This window comes from Pelmatolapia mariae, linkage group LG9 (assembly GCF_036321145.2).
Source record: "Pelmatolapia mariae isolate MD_Pm_ZW linkage group LG9, Pm_UMD_F_2, whole genome shotgun sequence".
NCBI lineage: Eukaryota > Metazoa > Chordata > Actinopteri > Cichliformes > Cichlidae > Pelmatolapia > Pelmatolapia mariae.
In genome coordinates this window covers 12,627,153-12,651,904 of record NC_086235.1, presented here as the reverse complement: position 1 = coordinate 12,651,904, position 24,752 = coordinate 12,627,153, and the positions used below count along the sequence as shown (strand labels likewise).

At 39.2% G+C, this 24,752-nt stretch overlaps 1 protein-coding gene across 2 annotated transcripts; it reads left to right on the top strand.

Annotated features, from left to right (window-relative positions):
- Window positions 1-852: 852 nt before the first annotated feature.
- Window positions 853-24,137, top strand: mbtps2 (membrane-bound transcription factor peptidase, site 2). 2 transcript variants are annotated; one of them, XM_063484305.1, is made up of 12 exons: window positions 853-888; window positions 962-1,162; window positions 2,555-2,703; window positions 5,085-5,223; window positions 5,832-5,935; window positions 9,785-9,912; window positions 15,436-15,554; window positions 16,936-17,116; window positions 17,983-18,089; window positions 20,295-20,493; window positions 20,804-20,879; window positions 23,201-24,137. In XM_063484305.1, exons 2-12 carry the CDS (start codon window positions 1,088-1,090, stop codon window positions 23,421-23,423), a joined length of 1,500 nt encoding a protein of 499 aa, XP_063340375.1. In that variant the 5' UTR covers window positions 853-888; window positions 962-1,087; the 3' UTR covers window positions 23,424-24,137. The 2 variants fall into 2 exon arrangements, with proteins under 2 accessions (XP_063340375.1, XP_063340373.1); XM_063484303.1 differs by lacking the exon at window positions 853-888 and having other exon boundaries at window positions 895-1,162.
- Window positions 24,138-24,752: the final 615 nt, after the last annotated feature.

Below are 24,752 nucleotides of genomic sequence, written 5' to 3'. Positions count from 1 at the left end.
CTGGCCCTTATCCACAAGCAGTTTTATGTTCCCTTGGTCACATTTATGGCTTAATGAGTCAGACTGGGAGCTTATTTTCTTGTTGCTCCTGACTCTGGCAATCCACATTTATTGGTTTCCTTTTACCCCCATTGACCTTTTGGCAGGATGAAATCTAATATCCAAAAACAAACTTTCATTTTTGTGTCTGCAGCTGAGCCAACTGATTATGCAATTCTCCATTTTTAGGGTTACAGATATTTTCATGTGCACCTCTAGAGTTTCTTTTGCCAAGCTTTCTAAGAGTTAGACACAATGACAGAAAAGCATAAGTATAAATAATGTCAAATAATGTATTTTATTGAAGCAATAGCAGGAAAACAAACAAACAGTGAAATGCATTATTTGCCACTGAAAACATTTTTAGGCACAGGTGTCTTTATAAGGAAAATAAAACAAATGTTGAATTAAAGTGAAATAAAGTAATGTTAGGGTTCATTTAAGAGGGGTTTGATATGATAAAGCAAATTAATGCTAAGTACTGCTTTAAATTATTGATTTCACCCTTTTCAACTCCTTTTTGAAGGCAGAATATTTCTCTGCCAATTTTTTTTTAACATTTACATCAAAAAAATTCTCTCTATCAATTTCTGCCATTTAATGTATTTCTTTTTATATGTAAGTAAAATAATTATATTTTTACTTCTTTACTATTAGTTAGAATTTGTGAATTTTTCAAAATACTTTTTATTTTTTACTGCAAATGTAATTATTTTTGTTTTAATTTTTTTAAATTAATAATTTGTAAAAACTACCCAAAATGAAAAGTGAGATGTTGCAGTTGAACACCTGATGGCGCAATATCGGCAGGGACAAAAGAAAGCGTCGACGAAGAAGAAGACGCCGGAGGTTTGTCTCGCAGTGCTGACACTTCTTCCGATTCACGGCATTCGTGAAATTAAACCTTTCTGTCTGTTTGCAGTTCACCATAAGTGACGGCATTTTATGGCAGCGTTGGACGCTAATGACGGCGGCCAGCTGCGTGACAAACGGCGGGTAGAGGGAGTGATGAAGGCGGCGCGGTGTGGAGTCCTGTAACGGCTGCACCATGATTCCCGTGTCCCTGCTGGTGTTTGTGATGGCAGGCTGGTGTGCCGTCTATCTGGCGGACACGCTGCTCAGGGTGAATATTTGCCTTTTTGTTTTTGTTTTTCTTCCTGCTCAGCAGTCTGTCAGCTGACGCACGTGAATGGATTTAACATTAGAAGAGGTTTGAGCTGTGGACACTCGTGTAAACAGGCCACAGCAGCCCTGGAACCGCTGGAAACCCCGCTATTAAACACATTACGGCCATTACTTCACAATGTCTGTGCATGAGATGCGTTTAATGCTTAAAGTGAGCAGAAAATGTGGGAAATATAAGACCCTGTCTGTCTTTAAATGCTATCAGAGTAAACTATAAGCGAGTACCTGCAGTAGTATATAGTATAGAGTATAACTCAGGATTTCCATGTATCCTGGAAAACCTGGCAACCTAGAGATCTGCTCTCTAACCCTTAAAATGTCGTGGAATTACACAACAAAACACAAGTAAACAAGGAAGAGTCCAAAGGTGCAGTGCAAAAAGATATTAAAATCAGGTACAAACAAAGAGGAAATTGCTATTCACAATAAAAACAGCAGGGTATAATTATAGCATTATTAGTGTGGAAGCACATTCAAGGATTAGTGAGGAAAAAGAAAGAAAATTTGTTATTAACCTATTTTTTAAAAACTGAGACATCCATTAGGCCATCCGTCCACTTATTAGTTTTCATTAACTGGCTATCCTAATTAGTGTTGCAGGCCTGCTGGATCCTATCCCAGCTATTAGTCATATATTTTGACTTAAAAACAATAACTGGGTGAGCAAGATTGAATTTATTTAGGATTTTCTTGACTCGACACTGGGTCGAAAGTATACATACAGACACTAAATACTTACATACGACCCCACAAAGATTTGGTTAAATCTTTGTGGGGTCATCTGCTCAATTTCAGCTGCATTTTGAACAGTGTACAGATGAGTTAATGAAGACTGTGAAAGCCTTTAAATATCACTGCGAAAGCAATTTTAATGTTCAGTGGAGTTTAAATCCCAGTTTCAGATTTGAGAAGCCGTCGTGTTATTTATAAAACATAAAAACCTTATTTCCTATTAAGTTAGAGGCAGTCTGCGGCCTCAATTCTGAGCTGTTTTGTGTGTAAACTATTTCAGTCGGTCCTCCTCCCTCGACTTGCTTTTCCTTTTCTTACAGTGATTAAGCATTTGGCTGCTTTTATCATTACATGCATCGGTGGGCAACTTTTAACATTGTAACCCCTTGTAGCTTATATAAAGTTAGAGATAAATAGTGTAAAATTCTCCTTCTGATTGGGGGTTTCAATATGCAGAACCTTTTCTGTTTACAGGTTATTGAGGTCCGGACATTGGAAATATGTGGACACTATAAGCTCTTACAGAAGAATAACTCCAGTTAGATGTGCTTTCTAAATGTGGATGTGCTCGTGCGCTGACTTTGTCTCTGTCCTGCAGTCGTCGGTGACGCATCGGATCAGCTATGAGTCGTGGCTCGCCAGTCGTGGCCTGATGTTGTCTCCTTTTCACGTGAGATGGCAAACCACCATGTTCAACCGACTATTTGCATACTGCGCCCGCATCAACCCCCGGGCTCTTTACGTGTGGTACGGTTTCTGTATATATAATCCACTCAGCTGTTCCTGTAGTCTTTCTGAACTTTAATCAAGTGCAGTTAGTCTCAAAAATGGTAGAAAATGTGTATGTTGTGACACACAAGCCTAAACTAACATTTACAAATGTGTACAAATGATTTGATTCAGGTGCTAGTGGAAAACCGGGACATCTGAGCTTCCTCATGTGTTTTTCAAATAAAACGTTTTGTTTTTGTTTTTATTTTTTTTGTTTTTTTCCTGAATAAACATAACAGCCCATCACTCCTCGACTACAAAACATACATTTACAAGTTACAGATACAGTCACCAGTGAAAGTCAAAGTGTGATTCAAATAAGATGTTGCTGCTGAGTTTATTCTTGTATATTTTGAATGCTGATATAATCAGATTTACCTGGCATAACTACATCTAGGCTGCTATGTGGCATCCATGGTGGATAAATGTAGATTTTCTAGTCGAGGGCTGATGAGCTGTTTTGTTTATTTAGAAAAAAAAATGTCTGCTTTATTTGAGAAGCATAGGAATCCACAAGAACCCTACATATCCCAGTTTTCCACTTGCACTTAAATGCAGCTTATATTTGTAGATCTGTGTGAAGCTGGCAGATTGAAGGGTTCCCTCCAGGTACTCCGGCTTCCTCCCACTGTCCAAAGACATGCAGTTAGTGGGGATAGGTTAATTGGTTAATACAAATTGGTTGTCTGTCCCTGTATGTTAGCCCTGCGACAGACCTGCGACCTGTCCAGGGTGTACCCCGCCTCTCTCCCTAAGACAGCTGGGATAGGCTCCAGCGCCCCCCGCGACCCTGAAAAGGATAAGCGGAAGCGAATGGATGGATGGATGTTTGTAAAATAGTTTTATGCATGTGCAAATTGTTCTGTATTTGTGCGTGGATTGGAGCACACATTTGTGAGTGCTCAGTATACACACAAATAAATGAGTACATTTGCAAGTTAGTTTATGCTTATGGATCATATCACACATGTTTGTAAAACATTTTGAGACTAATTTCCCTCCATAAACCTTGTTTTTCCACACCTTCAGATTCCTGCTTCCTTCCACTTCAGTTACAATAAAATTATACTTTTTTTTTTTTTCTTGTAAATGAGGCGCTGTTCCTTTAAGTACAAAAGTGTTACTTTTGACTTTGATACTTGATGGTTTGGCTAAAAGCTTTCCTCAACCTTCCTTTTCCATCATAAAAGCATTTGGCAATTAAATAACATTTCTAAAAACGTCTTTTCTGCAGTAAATGGATTCAGAGAAGCTCTTTACTTACTTTCACTGGACATAATTTGTTTCCTGGAAGAAAAGGAAATTTTAGAGGATTACATTTTAATTGCAAACTGAGTCTGCACTGACTTCCTATAACCAGCCGTATGACAACCGAGCCTTAAAAGCAAAAGTCTGCAGCAAATGTAAAAAATAAATAGCTTAAGATGTTAGCAGACATCTTTCCTCCTGCAGATGTCCTCTCTCTTTCTAAAGACTAAACGGACAGATAGACATGCATCATACATGCTGAAAGTAAGTCGATTTTTGACTTTTTAGTAAGCAAGTAAGTAACATTCATTTACAAAGCACTTCTCAATAACATAACATCACATAGCTCTTCACAGCAAGATGAAGACAATGATGGAAAAAAATTAAAATAGGGATAAAAGCTGGTCTTAAGCTTCCCTTAAAGGTATCAGAAATGTCCACAGAGCCCCAACCTCAAAAGCTCCTTTCTTCCTTAACCTGGACCGTGGGACAGCTAGCAGCACTGAACAGTAAACTGTACTGTCTTGCTAGTTACATATGGATTTAAAGGCTGACTAATATAGAGAAGGCATCTGACTGTCAGAGATTTGAACGAATTTTGATTTGAATCCTAAGCTTTAATTCGAAGCCAATGTAAAGCCAGGACCATTGGGAGGACGTGATGAAAAGCCTCACAGCAGCATTCTGGACTGTTTGTAGGCGATGAGGTCCGGTCAGGATTTGGACTGGAATGTAGGATTTAAACTTTACTCTCAAAGGTAAAGGTCCTAACTCTATCTGTGTCTGGTCAAGAAGTTGTTTTCCCATGACACAATTTGGGAAGGAACCTGAAGGACAGGCCAGTTTTTACATATTTGTTTTATTGATTCATATTTTTTTTTATGCTAACACCCCCAAACTTGTGGATTTATAGTAGATGACTTGTGGTAGTAGTGACTGTTTTTAAAAATAATACTCTTAGTGTGGAACTGACTTGGTGTGGCATTTCTGAGTTTCTCAATTCCAGATGTTTTTTCCGTTGTGTAGCTTTAATAATCCTTAGTTTATGAACATTTATAAATGTGAAAAAATTGCACTTGTTGAATTTGCATCCCATCTGTGTTTCCCAGGTTCAACAGTGGTCTGGTGTTTGGTATCGCTGCCATGTTGGGCTCAGTGGTGCTGCTGATAAGAACTCTGCAGCAGACCATTGCTCAGATGACCACAGACAACCCACGGATTGGAGATCAACAGACCCTGCAGGTGGTGGTAGGTTGACTTTAATGAGATTTCTATAAATGAGTTACATCAGCTGAATGAAAATGGCAAGTATTCATCAGATTTAAATCTGTAAGCTTTTGTGTCTCTTTTCTGTGTGTAATTGGATAAAAACATCCTTCAGAATTGATCATAAGCGTGTGAAATTCAAATGTCCGTGCCATGGAAAAAAAAAGACCCCTGCTTTTCAGAAGTGTTTCCCTGTTCACTTTTTATTCATTATGGTGTCAAATAACCGTGCATTAATGTGAGCCCTATCCCCAGTGGAGCTCTGTAGGTGATTCATGGGAAGCTATTAGTGGGCCATCCAAGAATTCAGCCTGGAGAAGAAAAAAAAATGCAGTCAGAAGGAGAAAAAATGCAGAAAATCACAAGCTTCAGCAAAACACCAAGCAATTAACGTGAAGAACCCCCCAAAATTAAATGTGGTGATACAAATTAGGGTTTTTATTTGGGAAGATGTTACACTGTGGTTAAATTGGCTCTTCATTTTTAGGATAAAACTAACCACAAATGCTGATTTTTAACTCTGTGAATTATGTTTTATGTTCATATCTTAGTCAGTTTCTTTTTTTTTTTCGTCTCTGGTGCATCTTTAGGTCCCCGGCGTTAATCTACCCACTAGCCAGCTGGCCTACTTCTTCATCGCCCTGCTGCTCAGTGGAGTAATACATGAGCTGGGCCACGCTGTGGCAGCACTGAGGTAATAACCACACCACTCCACATTGCAGTGTGTCAACATAGCATCCAGCATGAATCCATCATGATGAAGAGCATTTGTTTTGGGGGTGGATCACATATTAAACTCCAGAAAGGTGAAAGAATACAAAGACTCTAATACTACAAGTGTGTTTGCAAGGAGGACATTGTAAATGTATGTCAGACTTCTGCTCAAAACGTTTGAAGCCTGGTCTTAAAAGTAGAGAGGACGTCTGTCTCTTGAAGCCAAACTGGGAGCTGGTTCCACAGGAGAGGAGCCTGATTTATAATCTTGTCCCTTGATAACCTTTTGGAATTAAGATAAAGGATTTATCTGAATCAGAGATAAAGGATTGTTAAAGATGGGACAATCTGCCTGCAGACATGAGCCAAATATAGAGCCCTTTGCCTTTTATTCTGCTTTAAGTAGAATGTGTTTCTGCTACTTTAGTATTTAAATTTGACCTTAAAACACCGGTTTGATAAAATTAGAGTGGCTTAGGCTGTCCAGTTACAGTGGAAATTAAATTTGTTTTTTGTATTAATCTCATGTTTTGATGTCAAATTCAAAACCACAAGTTGCTGATAATTTCCTTTAATTGGGCGTTGTATTACTTGCTCACTTTGTGTGATTTTAATGAGCCCCAAAAAATCACTTTAATTCATTCCTGATTTTTATTTAATGGTGCATTGGTTCTGATTACAGTTAATGATTAGGTGGATTGTGCAAATCAAAACTAATGAATTAGTGTGCATAGCACATGGTCCAGATGAGATGACCCCTCTGAACTGCTGCATCATCCTATTTTTCACAAAGCCACCGATTTCAGACAAGTGCTTTTTAAGTGAAGAGCCTCAAAGACATCTTTCATGTGGATCCAGTCTGTGAGACTGAGATTAACCTCTGCTGGAGGATTTTTTTTCTCAAAAGGGTTGCAATCATTTTAATAGAGGATACAGCTTGTGTCCAGATAAACATGAAGGCAGTAGGGGGCTAGGTTTCAAGTACAGTGGTGTATGTATTTATGACAAATATAGGAAAAGAATTAACATTTGAAAAATATGTACATCCATAAACAGTCAAGTCAGTATCTTGATTCAATCAAACAGGGGTTCAAGGGAGCCAAAACTATTATAATAATAATAATATAATAATAAACTTTATTTATAAAGCACACTTAAAAACCAAGGGTATGTCAAGGTGCTTAACAAGTAACATAGAGAATAAAAAGAAGATAACAGAAATGGGACCAAAGCAAGTACTAGGCATGCAAGCAGATAGCTGTCACTGATACATAGGAAAGCAACAGATACAGAACAAACAAGGAATTAAATGAGCATAAAAGTGCATAATATAAAAATCATAAAAGAAATGTTAACTAGAGGAAAAGGCAAGATTGAATAAGTGGGTTTTTAGTCATGATTTAAACAGTGCTACAGAATCAGATGCGCGGATATCAAGAGGTAGGGTATTCCACAGTACCGGGGCAGCCAGAGCAAACGCACGGTCACTCCGGGACTTCAGCCAAGATCTAGGTTGCGTCAGAAGTAGTTAAGTAGCAGATCTAAGTGTTCTAGCAGGAGTATGTGGCTTGAGAAGTTTTTGACAAGTACAAAAACTACTAGTTTTTGTACTTGTTTCCACCACACCAAAAGATTGTTTTGATTTTTTTTTTAAAGGATGTTTATTGTAAATTCTGATGCACTAAATTAACAATTAATTCTTAACTTTCGGTGCAATATATACTGGGTGTATCAAAAAGAGTTGTTTGATTTCAAAGTGCTGCCTGTAACAATCGAAAGATGCGTTGTTACGAAGAGGGGATCCATGAGTTTCATGTGGTTGCTGGTAGGTAGCATAACAACAGCAGTGGTTCCAGAGATGCTCTCAAAAGCATGTGACGAGTTTGACTATCATATGGACATATGCTGTGTGTCTAGAAAGGGACATGCTGAGCAATTGTGAAAATTGCAAGTTTTGTATATAAAACATTATATTCAGCCATGTATTTTAAAATGTAATTCAAGGTTTTATGTCCGTTACTTTAACAAATATAGCCTTTTGAAATTGGATGGTTCTTTTTGATGAACCCTGTATATTGCAGCTGTATTTAGTAACCCCAAGTGCTGCTGCACACCTGAGGCGAATAACGTTCCCTTACTGCACATTGGCTCTGCCCTAAGTACACGCCGATTTAATTACATATCAGTTAATAACCACATAATCTAAAAAAAAAAATTATATTCATGAAATTACTAGCAAAATGTTTACTGAGGTCAAATATCCAGTGAGCGCCAGAATAGATTTTCCCATAGCCTCTTATACAGTCCGACTTCTGCTTGGAGCCAGATGTTTCCCCTTGCTTTCTATTTGAAGGTTTAAGGTACCTCCACACTTCCCAGAAGCTACATCCATGTTTTCCTCTAAATATTCACAGACACTATAGTGTGTTTGTCTAAATGATCTCAAGACTTCTTATACGTTTAGTGGAGTCGGGTGTGTCATTTGAGTTTGAGGGCAGCACAGCCCAGTTTGATCTCACATGAGCTCTGCTCTTCGCCCTTTTTCTATAGGTGTGCCCTATCTCATGTGCACATCCATGGTATGTCATGTGCCCCCTAAAACACCTAATTACAAGCCTTTAAAAAAGAAATCATGCATTCTTACCATGTGACTCCCATAAGGAAGTGGTCCAGTCTGTCATATGCTTGTCACCAGTCTATCAACTCTTGACAGCGTAAATTAAGTCTGCCATTTCTTAGGTCTCTGTCATACCTTGGCTTTTGAAGATTTTCCTTTACTGTGCCCAAAACCTGGAAACTGCCCAGCGTTTCAGTTCCAGGAGCTTCCACCACTTCAGTTGTTGGAGTACCAGCTGTTAACAAAGATTCTCTCTTAGCAGAAGAGTTTACCCTCTGTTAAATTCAAGGACCAAAAATTGGCCTGAACATTTGACTCTAGGTGAAAATTGAATGAATAGTGCAATATTTTGCGCTGTTATTGTAATTACAGTGTAAGTGCTTTCTTGAAGTGCACTGTTTTCTGTGTATTTGCTGTTCTTTTGTATGTTGTGGGCTTTTATGGTAAATGATAAAAGGACTTGGTCTTATATAGTGCTTTTCTACTTCACTTGAGCACTCAAAGTGCTTTATACAGCTTGCCTTGTGCACTTATTCGCACCCATTTATACAAGGACTTTTTTTTCTATACCTAAGCGCTTTCTGTTGAAGATTCACATACATGACACTCCAATCAACACATCAGAGAGCAACCTGTGGTTCAATATATTGCCCATGGATACTTTGACATGCAGACTGGATCAAACCACAAAACTTCCGATTAGTAGGTGACCTTCTCTGCCTTCTGAGCTCACCGGTTTTGTGTATACAATTGTAGAGACTGGCCTCGGGGCAAGTTCCTTTGTAGGGTGTCAGATTGTAAATCTGGCTGGCACGCCAGCAATTGCCAGCAACTGCTACAGGGCTAGACCAGTAAAACCACTTTATAATACGCTGTATGTATAAAGAAATACAAGTACTGTTGGAATATTTTCATTTGTATTGAATCAATCCGATCCATGATGGCAAGGCTGAAATAAATAAAATAAGTGGGATTCCAGTGTCTCTTCTTTCACTTTCTGGTAGTCTGCAAAGAAACATTTCCATCATAGCTGAAAGAAAGCTTTGGCATGGCTCCTTGTCTTCTAGGTCATGATAAGAATCCAAAAATGGTGACCTCCTTTATCTTCCTTCTGTTCCGGCCCTCAGGCTGTATGTTTGAAACCCCTCATATAGTCTGTTTCCCTTTAAAATCTAATATTTCTTTGTTTTTTTTATTTCTGTTCCTACGCAGGGAGCAAGTGCGAGTGAATGGATTTGGGATGTTTGTGTTCGTAGTTTATCCTGGTGCATTTGTGGACCTCTTCACCACACACCTCAACCTCATATCACCGACTCAGCAGCTCCGCATCTTCTGTGCCGGTAAGACTTTTTATCCTGAGATGTGCTGATAGCTCCTTACGGCAGCCTGATTGTGTTTCCAGCTATTAATCACAATTATTACAAGCATGTTGTTTTGCCAGCAAAGGTCACTCTGAGGAGTTTATTGCTAAGCAGCAGACAGCTGCATCGCATCAAATCATTTCACTCTGCAATTAAGAAAATTAGAGCTTAATGAATTGAATGGTAAGCTGGCAGTCATTCTCGCATGAATGTGACTGATGTCTGCCATCGCAGATCATCAGAGGGAGCTGCTTAAAGCCTGAGTATTTTCTGTGTGTGGTCTGATTTGGAAGAAAAGTGCAGTTTCATTAGAAAATAGTCAAGTAGTCAGTTTGGAAATTCCCCCATGCTGTAAGAATTACAGCAGAACTGTTATATGAAACATAAATTAAACATCAAGCAGAGACTTGAACTTGATTGCCAAATTAACACAATTCACATGACCACAATGAAAACCAAAAAACAAAACACAATAGATAAACATTAGAAGTTTTTCTGCATACAACTTGTAGGTGTTGCTCTTTATATTCTTGCAAAGCAGAAGTTATGAGTGCAGCATCTTTTGCACTTTGATAATGTATACCCATGCCCCCTTACAGAAAGTATGAAAGGATTAATGTGGACTTGTTAAGGCTCTGGTCATACAGGCCTAGAGTCTGGTTGTTGACTGCTTGGTAACCACTGGTTACTAGGGAAAAGTGAGTATTCCCAAAGTAGTTGCAAGTGGTTGCTGGCAATCTCTGTGAAATAGATTTTTTTTTTTAAGCCACAGTCATGCACCAAGAGGCCAATCAGTGAGACTTGGAGTAACCACAGGTCTGTTTGATGAGTGGTTGCTGGAGGTTGCTTGCTGCTAAGTGAAATTGGTCAAAAACAGGTGTACGGTTGCTAGCAGATTGCTTTGGTTGACTTTAGTTTGTATGAAAGATGCTGACTAGTCTGCAAACACTTGCCAACTACTCTCAACCATTTGCCTTCAAAGTAAAAGTTTATTTAAACGTGTTATTTTCAGTAGAGAGGCGAAACTTTCAGTTTGAAGGCAAATGTTCTTAGTTTGCAGTTTGTATTGCGCTTTAGTTTTAATACCTCTTGGTAGTAAAGTGTTTGCAGAGGAGTCAGCATCTTCTGTGCAAACGGCGGGCGGCCACAGCAATCTGCAAGCAACCGTATACCTGTCTGTGACCAGTGTCACCCAATGACAGCAAGCCAACCTCCAGCAGCCACTCATCCACCTCGTTGTTGACTGGTGTCTAGGTCTATGTTACTCGGGCCTAAGGTATCGCATTCCCTCCATCATAATGCACTGCCAGGCAGATGATTTTTCAGATGGTTTTGCATGGTGCTTCAAAATCTGCTGGTTTCTTTCTGTGTTCATCAATTTTGACAAGATCTCTGACATCACTGGCTGAAATGCAGCCCCAAACTATGACCGAGTCTCCACCGTGTTTTAGTGATGGCTTCAGATACTCACTATTATGTCCCCGCGCACATGTTGATAACAAGTTTGAATTTTGAACCAATAATTTCTGAATTTAGATTCATCACTTCATTAAATCTGTTGCTGCCGATTTTCAGTCCAGTTCTTGTATACTTTGGCAGACCTCACCTTTTCTCTTTGTTAACTTAAGAATACCTTCATCACAGCCAACTTTCCACTGAAACCATTTCTGATGAGGCTTTGGCAAACACCACAACCAGAGGTTTCTTCCTGTTAAAAGGTTTCTTCTCACTGTCGCCAAAATGCTTGCTAGTAGGGGGATCATATGATTGTTGGGTTTTTCTCTGTATGTATTATTATAGGGTCTACCTTACAATATAAAGCGCCTTGAGGCGACTGTTGTTGTGATTTGGTGGTGTATAAATCAAACTGAATTCAAATTGAATTGAATTGAACAGTATGGGAATCAACCATGATTCACACAGTGCTGAGAGATGCTAAGTTTTCAGCTAGTAGTTCTTTGGGAATCACCTAGGCTGAAGGTGATACAATTTACAACTAGAGGTGATACAATTTAAAGTGGGTTCTTTGCTAAATTGTCTGATATGTATAAATGGAAAGGGTTCATCACTTGAATTAGATGCCCTTTTTTGTGCTTGAATTATTCACAGGTCAGTGTTAAATGGCTTATGAAATTTAAAATACAAACTATTAAATAAGATTCTCCTGGAAATGGTCCAGTACAAGGACTGGATTGAAAATGAGTAAAAATAGCAGCCAGTGGCTTAACCCCCCCCCCCCCCCCCCCCCCCCCCCCCCCCCCAAAAAAGAAAAAACAAAAAACTTGGACAACAAGGTGACACCTGCCCAGTACTATACATGAGTAATAGCCTTATCAATACAAAGGTCTGGCTATGTGTATTATAAGTTAGCAGATTTAAATGCTTACATTAGTAAAATTATGAAGGTATTATCAGTTGAATATAGTTGATGCACTCATTATGTAGAGAAATTGTCAGCTGGGCCATGCATACTGTACTACATGTGATGTTTTATGTTGTGTTATAGGATTATTTATTCTATTGTCTTTGTATTGCTTCTGACTTGTATTTGGTCAATTCTGAAGCAATTATTCTGTCAGGCAGTTTAATGCAAAAATCCCAATCACCTTATCTTAATGAAAGCATTTGTGAATATAATGAAGAAAGCTTGTAGCTATAAAAATGGGGGAATGAGGCCTGTTGTTGCAGTAAAAATATAATTTAAGAAAAAAAAGGTTCTGACATTCTTCCTGCTTTGTGATATTTTGTTGCTTTATTAGAGAAAATACAATTTTAATGATTCAGTCAAAGACTGAAAATTGGATTAATTTTTTAAATTTATTTTTGCACTTAATCATTTCCACATTTTTATAGATTGAAGACATGGAGTAAAAGTGCAAAAGTAGAACAGAACAAGAGCGCTCAGGTAAACAGAGCCACACCTTAATTCAGAGTGTGGTGACGCTATGAATAATTTTTCCAGCCTTGGAAATGTCACGCTGGTCTGGTCGAGGCTGAGCTCCATACAGATGATGGTACAGCTGGCAAAATTTCATACTGCTGGATTTCCTTTTGCTGTTTGCAGCCTTTAGAGGGCAGTGAAGAGCTGTTGTGAAACCGTCTTTGTCTTTACCTATCAAGTGAAAAGATTCCCTCAGGCTTTGCTGAGAAGAAAATAACTTGGTGGGGACTCCAGATGCCAAACTGAGACGTTCAGTCAGTTCACGTGACAAAGTGAGAGAGATGCTTTTCCCATTAGGAGGGTGGTGACGTAATAGCGTGCTGTGTTTATTGTTTTTTCTCTCGCTGTCCACAGTGGAGATTGCCCTGCATGCAAGGGGGGGTTGTCAGACATAACATGTTTATTATTTATTCCTGTAGAGATAGGTGCTGAAACTTTAATAGTTTGTTTACTGCATATATCAATATTTGAGCCTTTTCCTTTTTTGCCTGTGGGGCAGACATTGACTTTTTTTAAGATGTAGTGCATTTTTCCAGCTGTACATTAAAAATCTTTTTTTCCCCTTTTTTGTCAAAAAGGTTTTTCCTCAAAATACCATGTTTTTAACTTCCCCCTGACCACAGAGTCTGCCTCTGTCTATGTCACCATCACTATGTTTGAGTGATACCGTTGAGTGCTTTGACCTCATCAGGCCATGCGACGTTTCCTCCCGTGGTTTTTGGGAGACTGGCTTAGTCCTCTTGCATAATTAAGATGGTATAGACTGCTATTTTTAGTGAGCAGTGGTTACTGTTGTGGCACGAGATCCTACATTCAGAATATGTGGCAAACATGCAGGTGGTTATTATAGCAGCAGCAAAACTTTACCATACAATCCTCACGTTACGAAGGATGTTTTAGTAGAAGCTTTTTGAAGGATGCAAAGGATGAAAAGACTATTGTTGTCCACAAAGTGATGTGCAGACTAAGCAAGATATTAGTATTTCTTCTTATATTTGGAGTTCTTCCTTTTGTAGGTCAAAGAGAGACACTCGTTAGCCAGTCTTTTTAGTGCAGAGTAATTTTGTAAGGAAAATGAAATTGCGTCAGGTTTGCAATATTTTATGTGTTTTTTAAAACAGTGGTCTGTTATTCACATTCACATCTTGTGTCCTGTTAGTGGCATTTCAACATTAGTAGACCAAATAATCCTTATTTTTACACTATCAGTTCATTAGATGTCTGAAATGAGCTGTGAAACTGAAACCTCCAGTTTCCATGTACTTTGCCATTGACAGAAGGGTTTAATGTGGGTGGGGCATCTGCACACTCAGCAACAGCTGTGATGACCATATATGGGATATCTGTCTCAGTGACATAATTAAGAGACACCCCCCCACCTACCCCCACCCCCCCAAAAAAGTCTGAAACTGAGCATACACTGACCTCAATATTTTAAATTTTTGTTCATAGAAAATAGCAGGTGCACTACAGTTTCCTTTGAACCATTGGACAAACAGAAACTTCCCTTTATGTGTACTTACGTAAGTGATCCTTGAAGATAAAACAGTAAGAAGTTAAAACGAATACAAGAGCTTGTAGTAATAGCCATGTAAAGTTCAGACACCGAGGCAATTTAACAGTCATATTTCCACTTGATTTGATTTAGAAGGAGTAATTACTGCAGCAGCTGGCTGGAAAATGTGTGAACCTGTCTTCCACCACTTCCAATTCGAAATGGAGACTTTGGCTTCGAGTGTCTGCCAATACAGAGTTCCTATCCAATAACGCTGTTAAATTAATAATCTGTATGCCTCACTGTGAGGAAGAGACTGGGTATATATATATATATATATAGAGAGAGATAGATATATGGAAAAAAACATCAAGTTCGACTTAAACAGTGAAATAATAAATGAAAACAGGTCCAGGAGAAATACAATGGGGAAAAAATAATGTATTTGTGTTGTTCAACTAATTTATTTTCACTGATCTTATTTTGGATCAAAGTGAGAGTCATGAGGCCGCAAACTGCAGCAGGTGTGCAGCTGACAGGAGACAGCTGGAGTGGAATCATATTTAATTGCGGTGACAACAACATTTTATGTTAACATAAGTGTAATAAAAGCTTACTGACAGGTGTTACACCAAACTAGGGTCCTACTAGCTTCACGTGTAAAGACTCGAACATGACAAGAATGAAAGTAAATGATAGTGAGCATAGTCGTCTGATCTTTTCAGTCATGTCTGCTTACTTTGATCACAGTTTGTATGTTTGCAGAAGTTTTTTATGTAAGTGCAAACAGCAGCTGTTGGTGTAAAATGCCTCCAAAATGCCAATATCCTACTGTTAGCTTCCTCGGTGCTATGTTAACTGTGTTGCTAGCTGATGGCTTGTGGGGTGAAGAAAAACCACAGCAGCATAGAACTGAAATGAACATCTCCACCTATAGATCGACTTGTTGTTGACAGTATTGTTTTTAACGTGATTAAACCAAAGTTTAAAAAGCAAAACTACACAACTCAAATGAAGATTAAAATGAGGAAAAACAAAAAAAATATTTTTTGTCTTCTCTTTCCAGGCGTGTGGCACAACTTTGTTCTGTGTTTGGCAGCGTTAGCCTTTCTCTTCCTGTTGCCTCTCCTCCTGTTTCCCATGTACGCCACCGGAGCTGGAGCGCTGGTCACAGAGGTTGTGCAGGTCAGTGCCTCAGTTTCACATATCAGATAAAGGGGTAGGTCGACATGATAGAAAATCCATTTTCCATAAAGTTACTTTTCGTACCTCTACATGAATTAATTTTAGCTGAGCTTAGCAGAAAGCTGCCCTGCATCTGTCCCAAACTGAACTGATGTGAAGCCTGTGAGCAACAAACCCGCTGAATGTTTTATTTTCTGTCTGAGGTGGGAATATCATTGTCATAAATTAATCAAATAAACACTGAAATAAACCACTGCTTTAATGCTGCATAATGCTATTACATCATCAGCCAGATTACAATCAATGATGATGATGATTGTTGATTTAAGATAAGAAAAGCTACAAAACACACCTCTGTTTACCGTTGGAGGTGAAGTACATCAGGTGAACAGCTTAATAATATTACTACTACTAATATTATCATCAATAATGTTATTTTGGGGTAATTGAGCCTTTATGTATGTTTACATCTACTGATTTTTCCGACAGAACACTTCAGTTTCGTCATGAAACAAAAAATAAAAGCATGAAACAAATAAAAGCGCACACTCAGAACAATACATAATCCCCCTTTAGTAAATAGTTAATTAAAATAAAGTTATAACCGAGTCTGTAGTTGGAGTCTATGCTCTTTATATGTTCTTTACCACTGCTGGTGCCTCTTTATTAGCTCATTTAATCCACTTTAAAAATCCATGTAGGGTGCTTTATCTGCTTGTCAGTGTAGCAGCATTTAAAAATACTTGAACAATGACCAGAATACTGACTATTACTAATCTCCAACCAGGAAAGAAGGGTCAGAAAAAGCAAAACAAGGCTAAATTCATGTGTTAAGTTCTTGTAAACGTCTGCAGAGGGGGAATAGAAGGCTAACTGGAAGCACTGCAGTCTGGAATGTACGCTTTGTACGGTCAGAACAGGAATGCCCTGCAGTGGGTGACTAAAACCACCCAGAACGTCACTAGTTCCTGTGTGTCGCTGATACTGGTGAAGTGAGGTGTTTGACCAGAGCCCGAAGGAGATAATAACCAGCCCCGTTGCCATCTGACAAACAGCACAATAGTATCAGCTACATTACCACTAGATTTCTTTCCTTAGGCATATGACTTATCAGCTCATCCTCCACACTTAAATCCACAATAAATACTTTTTTAAGTTTTATGACTTAATCATTTATTATTTCATTAACGTATTTATGCTGCAGCAGTGTAGCCACAGTTGGTGACTGTTGCTCAAGAGCTTTTTGTATTTGTCAATCTGTGCCCCCTCTCAGAGTTTCCCAACTATTGCAAGCTTGCAGGACTGAAGCCGTCAGATTTCACTTGTGTGACCTTTTGCCCATTTAAATCAAGATTTATGTCTGCGTGTGTATTTGGTCCAGAGCTCTGCAGCTGACGGTCCCAGGGGTCTGTCAGTTGGGGACATAGTGACAGGCCTGGAAGACTGTCCCGTCAGGGGAGTGGAGGACTGGACCAGCTGCCTGTCTCACCTCGCTCACACACCACAGACAGGATACTGCGTCCCTGTCGCCAGCCTGCAGCCCAGCTGGGCTCATGGACGAGGTGGGTGAGAAATTTGTGCAGCAAGGCCACCGGACTTGCTCTATCAAGACATAAGAAAGCCGTATTATTTCATAGTTTTGTACGCCTCCAATAAAGAGCCAGCTGAGTACCTCTACCTGGAGACTTGACTGTATTAAATTGTAATAGCATCATAAATTAACGTCTTTCAAAAGGCAGCTACTAAACTGCTTTATTAATCACTTGATTTAAAGATTAATTGACCTTGTTTTGTCATCACTACAGTGGGCCACTTAAATATTAAACGGGGTCACAGTTACAGAGCAGCAACAGGAGCTCCGATTGGCTAAGTGTCAACTCATGTGGGAGGTAATTGTGTAACAGCTGGCCAATCCTAGCTCCTGCTGCTTCTCTGTGATCTAGAATTTACCCAAGTGGCACATTTGATTTAGGAGCAGATGCCCTTAATGTTAATTTTCTATTATAGTCCTAAAAGTTTTATTGACATAATATGTCATTTTTTTTTTGGTCCTTTGTCTTTCAAAGTCTGCATCTTGGATGGTTATCGAAAATAAGCTGAAACAAGTTATCACTGGTGGTTTTGCTTATGATACTCATCTTACTCTGGCATTAGTAATTATTGTCATATTAGATATGCAGAACAGAGTCTTTGGGGTTTTTCGCCTGAAGCACACCAGATTAATGTGCTTTTTAATATGCAGAGTAAAGCCAGTGACCTTTTAAAGAGTCCAGATTACTTTTTTTAGTCATCTAATAAATAGTGTGATATTGTGTTATTTTATCTAATCATCCATTTCGAGTCCACCTGCTAACAGAACATCTATTTTTAAGATTCTTTTCAGAGTTGTGCTATATTTTCCATCTGTTTCTCTCCCCCCCCCCCGTAGCTTTCAAGCGTCTGGATGGAACGATGGACTGCTGCAGCAACAACAGCCTGACAGACCTCTGCTTCTCTTACATTAAGCCACAGGGCAGGAGCAGCAGAGAGAGAGAGGTGACACACACTCACTGACAGATGTGGGGGCTTTTTGTGGCTGGTTCGTCATACGAACAGGTCTGAAAACCTTTTAGACAGTCGAGGATATTTATATTACTTCCCTTGTTCACTTCCCTTTTATTTCCATGTGTGACTTTCCATGAGTTTTCAGCTGCGGTGCTGTGAAAAAAGTTTGACACTGTTCGAGTAAAGTTAGGATTTTTATTAGCATTTGGTGTGAGCACACTTTGTCTACATCACCAGTTCTTCTTATTGCCTTATTTTCTTGAGTAGCCACAGTTCTTCTGTGGGTTTTTATGCCACCTCTGATACGTTTTGTTCTTGCGATTGAAGATTACTCTGTCGACCTTACATGCTGAAGTGACCCAAATGTGATTGGTTTTGCTCCCATAGTGACAGAGCTTGAGCATCTGCATTCGAGGGCTGCTTTACATGAGAGAGCTGGTTTTATGACCCCTGTTGGGACAATGAGATTGAAATGTATGTTTTTCTGTTTTTTTCTGGGGTTTTTTTTTCTTGCCTGTCACCACCCACAGCTCTGTCTGGGCTGATGTGCCACCAAATGTTGGTAACACAGCAGCGGTTAAGGCTTATTCTTGTCTTGTCTGCTTACCTCTACAGTAAATTATCCTGAATGTGTACAGTAACATAGGTATGTTGGGATTTTTTGCTGATGTACAATAGGCCTTTGGCTCTCAAGGCAATGGGTTAGGTGCTCCATATCACACAGATATGTGTTGTTTTGTTTTTTACCATTTGCTGAGCAAAAAGATCAACTTTGCTAGAGTAAATGAAACCCCAACCACTTGCGGCTAAAACCTCTTTGGGTGGAAGTCACAAAAATCTCTGTGTAGGAAAGCCCCTTCCCTGTCATCTCTACTTATGTTGTTACTGTTGTATAAATTAAGGTTTTGTTGATGTTCTTGTGGCTGCGGGGCATTTTCCAAACCCCCATCTGGAGGAAATGAACATGAACACCAACAATTAAAGTTCGAATTCTGATACATTTATTTCATAAATTCTGGTGAGTTAAAAGTGTCCCCCAATGACAGCTGTTAATTTTCAGCACTGTTTTATTGTTACATAATCTTGCCTGACACTTGCAATGCTGCCTAAAGGGTAAGATGTTGCTTGCTGTAAAGGGACTTAATAAAGTTAATAAAGGTTTTTCAGTATTCAAATAAATTTGGCTTCAAGGCCTGCAGTGTGAAGGATAACCTCTGAGTCTGGCTGTTTGCTCACAATAAGAAAATTATGATTGAATACTTTCTGTTTGCATTTGCTAAAAAATTAAATTCCACTTACAAAAAACCAAACAAAATACACGTAGCAGACATCTAAGCGGAACAAACCGAGCTATCTTTTCCAATCTTCTGTTGTCCAATTTTGGTCAGCCTGTGCAAATTCTAGCAGACAAGAATAGCACTCTGTGTGGTCTTCTGCCCATGTGCTTCAAGGTATGCTCTTCTGCATACTTTGGTTCTATTAAGTATTTATTTGAGTTACTCTTGCCTTTTCTATAGATCAAAACACACTGGCCATTCTTCTCTGACCTCAAAATGTAATTTTTACCCAGAGAACTGCAGCTAAGTGGATGTTTTCTCTTTTTCAGATCAGAAAGTCATACAGATGGTTGTGTGGGAAAATCCAAGTAGATCAGCAGTTTCTGAAATACTCATACCAGCCCACCTGACCCCATAACCATGCCATAACCATGACACTTAAATCACCTTTCTTACCCATTCTGCCATATGATTGGCTAATTAGATAATTGCATTAACCAGTAGCTGAACAGCTCTACCTATCAAAGTGGCTGCTAGGTGTATTTCTGAAATGTCTGTGTTAGGGGATGTCATGAGTTGAGTTGCAGTCACCAAAAATAATCATCTTCTATTTTGCGCTGCTCTCTATTCATCGCATTCAAGCTGCAATGCCAGTGTCTCCTCCCAGTCTCAAATGGGGGCGCTTTCATAAGTTGCACTATGTAACCTTATTTACAGAAAAGAATAATTAGATATACAGTTTGAAATACAAGCTGAAAGTTTTGTGCAGTCGTGCTTTCTATGGAAAAAGACACCATACCAAAATTAATGAGTGTTAATGGCAGAAACAGAAGCTAGCTAACATGGAGAAAGGCTGCATAGAGTAACTGAAAATCAGTTTTTTACTTCGTGTGTTTTGTGTGTAATCCTGTGGCTTCAGTACGCCTGCATGCCAGTACGTAAGATGGTGACGGGAACGCGAGTGTGTCATACAGATGACGACTGTGCTGCACATTCCCACACTGCCAGCATTTGCGTCACGCCTTCTCTGGAGAACCAGACTCGCTTCATCCGTGTCACACACCCTCCCAACACGCACATGCTGTTCGTGGGATATCCGCCACACCTGCAGTATGCAGGTACGTACACTTATGTTACCTCCATTTGTGAATGTAGGACATAATTAGCTGAAGCAACCGTTTGTTGAACATATCATTTGTTTAAATCTTGTGTTTTCAGTTTCAAACTTGTAATAAGCAACTGCATTTACTGTAATAAGCAAGTAATTGGTGTTTACAGTGTTCTGTAGGTGTTGAACTGACTCTGGGCAAGGCAGAGGGAGTAATCACGAAGAGCCTGGATGTTTTCTCAGCTCATATTTAAGATTCATAAAGTGTTCGGTGGATCAAACTGAGAACCTATATATCCTGTGTTTTCTTATTTCCACAGTGAGTCTGACTAACTTTGTCCCCCGCTTTGGATTCCTCCACCTGGACCTTCCTGTATTCCTAGAAACCTTCTGCAAGTATCCTTTCAGGTTAAAGGGACTACAGTCATAATCAAAGGATGGGTGTAAGAAGAATGAACCCTACTCTTCTGTCACTTAAAATTATAACATGCAGTGCAACATTTTATCATGCGTTGCATGTTCTCAGTTTCCTCCTTTAGGATTATATAGCATAAAAGTTTCATCTTACTTGATTCTAAATGTCTTTTTCTGAATAAAAGACCCCTTTTTAACATCTAATCAGCACAGTCAAGAGGCCAGATGCACTTCAAGATTGCCTGAATGCAGCCCTTAATTGCATTGCTGTGCACATTTCTGATTGCAGTTCAACCCTTTTTAAGCTGTTTTTACATTTTTGTAGGTCTGTTTTTCTTTGTGACTACTTAACAAAGTAGTTATCTCTTGGCACTGCTGATTGGTACTTAGATTGATTGAAAACGATTTTTATTTGGGCTGCAAAGAACATGACCTCATTAAGGTCATTAAGTTTATGTCAAGATGACGGTGAAGGCTAAAACTGTATCTCGTTAATGTGAATTCACCTTTTTATTTGTAAGGGTAGGGTGAGTTGTTTCTTCTTGTTATGTAATGCTTTGAAAGTTAAAAGCATGCTCTTTGGTCTCGAGGCATTTTGGATGATTCAACGTTGATGTGTGTTTAATGGTTATCTTTTGAAAACCAACACTGCTCATATTTGACCAGGTGATTGTAGCGTGCCGGCTTTTCTGATTACTACTGGTGAGCAGCTACCTGTTCATCTAGTCATTTTCAGCTTCCAGTTCTTCCTCAGTAGGATTTTTTTCCCTAAAATCTAATTATATGTTTTATAGTTTTATATCCGCTGCTTACACGTGTACATGCAGTGCTAATTTAATTATGAAAAAAATGCTGTATGGTTTCTAAAAGGTGAAGTCAATGCAGACACGCCTTAAACCTTCATTCATAATGATAAAAAGCCAGAGGGTGACTCCTTTGGTCAGACGTCCAGTTGTACTAACGTGTATTGGGGGGGGGCTTTTGCACACTTGATCTGTGGTGTCCTTAAACACATCCCTGTTGGGTTTATGGGTTTATTTCTGACTGAGTTGCTAGTTTTAGGTCATGTCAAATCCAGCATCTTGTTTGTTTTTCCAGTTATGTTCCCATTAATGTCAAAAAGGAAGGTAAAGAATACAGTATATTTTATTTCATTTGCCTTTCTTGTGTTCGACAAGAGTGTGCAGTGCCCTTCAGATTCACAGTCAGATTGACTTTGTGATGTACTGTTTCAAAAAGCCAACATGGCAACGGCCATAATGATTAGTTTGAGAGTTCAAACACCAGACTGCACAAACCACTATGTAACGTCATGGTGGATACCTTTATCTTTTTTTTTATGGACAGACACTCCAAAGTAACAACTAATTGAGAGTATATTCTAGATAATGCTGTTTCTACTGGTTCTCACTGATGTGATATGCTTTGGCTGAATTAAATGATAGATGTTAAGAAGATGCAATGTAAAAATGTATCTCATGAATCTTTAATTAATAGTTTAATTCCCCTCTCCAACTCCAGTCCTCGAGAGCTGCTGTCCTGCAGCTTTTAGATGCATCCCTGCTCCGACACAGCCCTATCAAATGGTTTAATTGCTTCTTCAGCTTCAAGTTTGACAAAGGCCTGGTAACAAGCCATTCATTTGATTCAGATGTCCTGGAACAAGCATGAATCTAAAAGCTACAGGACAGTAGCTCTCGAGGACTGGAGTTGGAGTACCCCGCCTTACAATATAGATAGAAATGTCCAACAATCACACCCTGTGAACAAGCAGTTGGTGATGGTCAAGAACTCCTTTTTCACAGGAAGAGAGTTCTGGCAGAACCAACCTCATGGAGGCCACTGCAACTGGTTGAGGAATTAAGGGAAAGTAAAGAGGAATAATGGGAAACCACAAAGGGGAAAGTACTAATGGCATGCATTTGGGAAGTGTAAAGTAGAGCGTCGTGGTTGTTCATCATCTGTTTATCATCAACAGCCCAGCCAGAGCTTATAGTAGCATAACTATGGGACTGTTCAGGGCCCGCTGAAGGGAATTTACCAAAAAGGAAAGTTTAAAGTAGAGAGTGTGTCTGTGTCCTGAGCCCAAACTGGGAGCTGTCTCAACAGGAGAGAATATTTCTTTCAGAAAATTAACCAAATTGGAGTTTTTGAGTTAACTGTAAAGAATGGACTGCTACTGTTTGCTAGCTGACCAGCAGACAGAAGTATACTTTCTCTGCTTCCATTGCTCGCTGCTTAAACTGACACTTAAATAATTGCCTGTTACTGTGTTTGCTTTCCTGAGCTGCCCTTCCTCTCAGATATGTGGTGTCCCTCTCTGGCGCATTAGCAGTAGTCAACTCTGTGCCGTGCTTTGCTCTCGATGGTCAGTGGATGCTGAACGCTCTGCTGGAGGCCACGCTGGCCAGTGTGGTAATAGACCGTCAGAAGCGCGAGCTGATTGGTTTCTTCCTGCTCCTGGCAGGCAGCGCCCTGCTGGCGGCCAACGTGGCGCTGGGCCTGTGGATGGTCACGGCACGGTAGCCACAGTGGTCAGCTGCCCCGGTGGACTGAGAGATGTTGTCTCAGGATGCGTTCGAGTGTTGTGGACCATTAAACTGTGAACATACAGGGAACAGACTGCATTACCCAGAAGCACTGCCCACCTTGTGGAGACTGTTGAGTATAACATCACTCTGCCTTTAAAATTGGACCACCAGGGAAAACAACTTTAATCCACCTTGTTGCTGCCATAAATCCAAAAGCACACAAACAAGTTAACAAATGCACTTGCTGTAAAGCACTGTCCTATGTGACTGTTTACAAAGACTGAACTGATTTTAACATCTGTGTTTTTGTGTTTTTCATTACTTTGATTCCAAAAATGCCATATTTTCCTGAGGTATTGACTAAGCTAACCTGTGGACACAAAAAAGTTTAAGGAGCCTTCTTTTGTTTTCTGGTGAATGCATGGCAATATAATAATCTTGAATTCCTTATCACTGTTGAAAAACTTTACTACCTACTATCCAAGAAAACATGAATTATTTAATTAAATGAATGGACTCCTATCAATATGAGCATATTTAAATGGCGTCTATCCTTCAGATTGATCTGGCATTGCAGTGGGAAAATTGCTTTATTTTTAACTCACCTTTTCTTTATGTGTACGTTTGATTTTTTATTATGTGTCTGCCATATTAGTTGCAAAAGTCAATTTCTAGAAATTGTGAAATAAAAAAACTGTTTTTTCCTCTTTCTTTCCTTTTTCTTTTGTCTGTTGAAGACACTGTTGGTATGTCTGGCAAGTGTTTTCTCACTCTATACTTCTACTACACATGTCTTACTTTTTTTCATCAATTTGTCATTTAGTGACAAAACGTTAGATATCATAATTTATATTTAAGCAAAAAAAAAAAAGATCATTTTGTATAATATGTGCAATTTTCCCCTATGAAGCGGCTAACATTACCTGCACTGCAACAGTGACAATACTGTATACTGTCACAGTGATAATACAGCATTTACAATAAAACAGCAGCAACAAAGATGATATGACAAGAAAATTGATTATAATGAAACACAGAAGTGCTTAGGATAGCAAAGTCCTCACACTTCAGTAAGATTTAAAACAATGAGAAATTAAACTCACTGACCACTTAAGCCATGTGCACATGTTCAGCTTCTTGTTAATGCTAATATCTAATCAGCCAATCACATGGCAGCAATTTGGTTAATTTAGGCATTTACACGTGTAAAGTTCAAACTTCAAAAGGGAGTTGATTTATGTGTCTTTACATGTGTTCTTGGTGCTGGTCTAAGTATTTTAGAAACTGCTGATTTACTAGGATTTTCTGGCCATCCCCAGCAGTA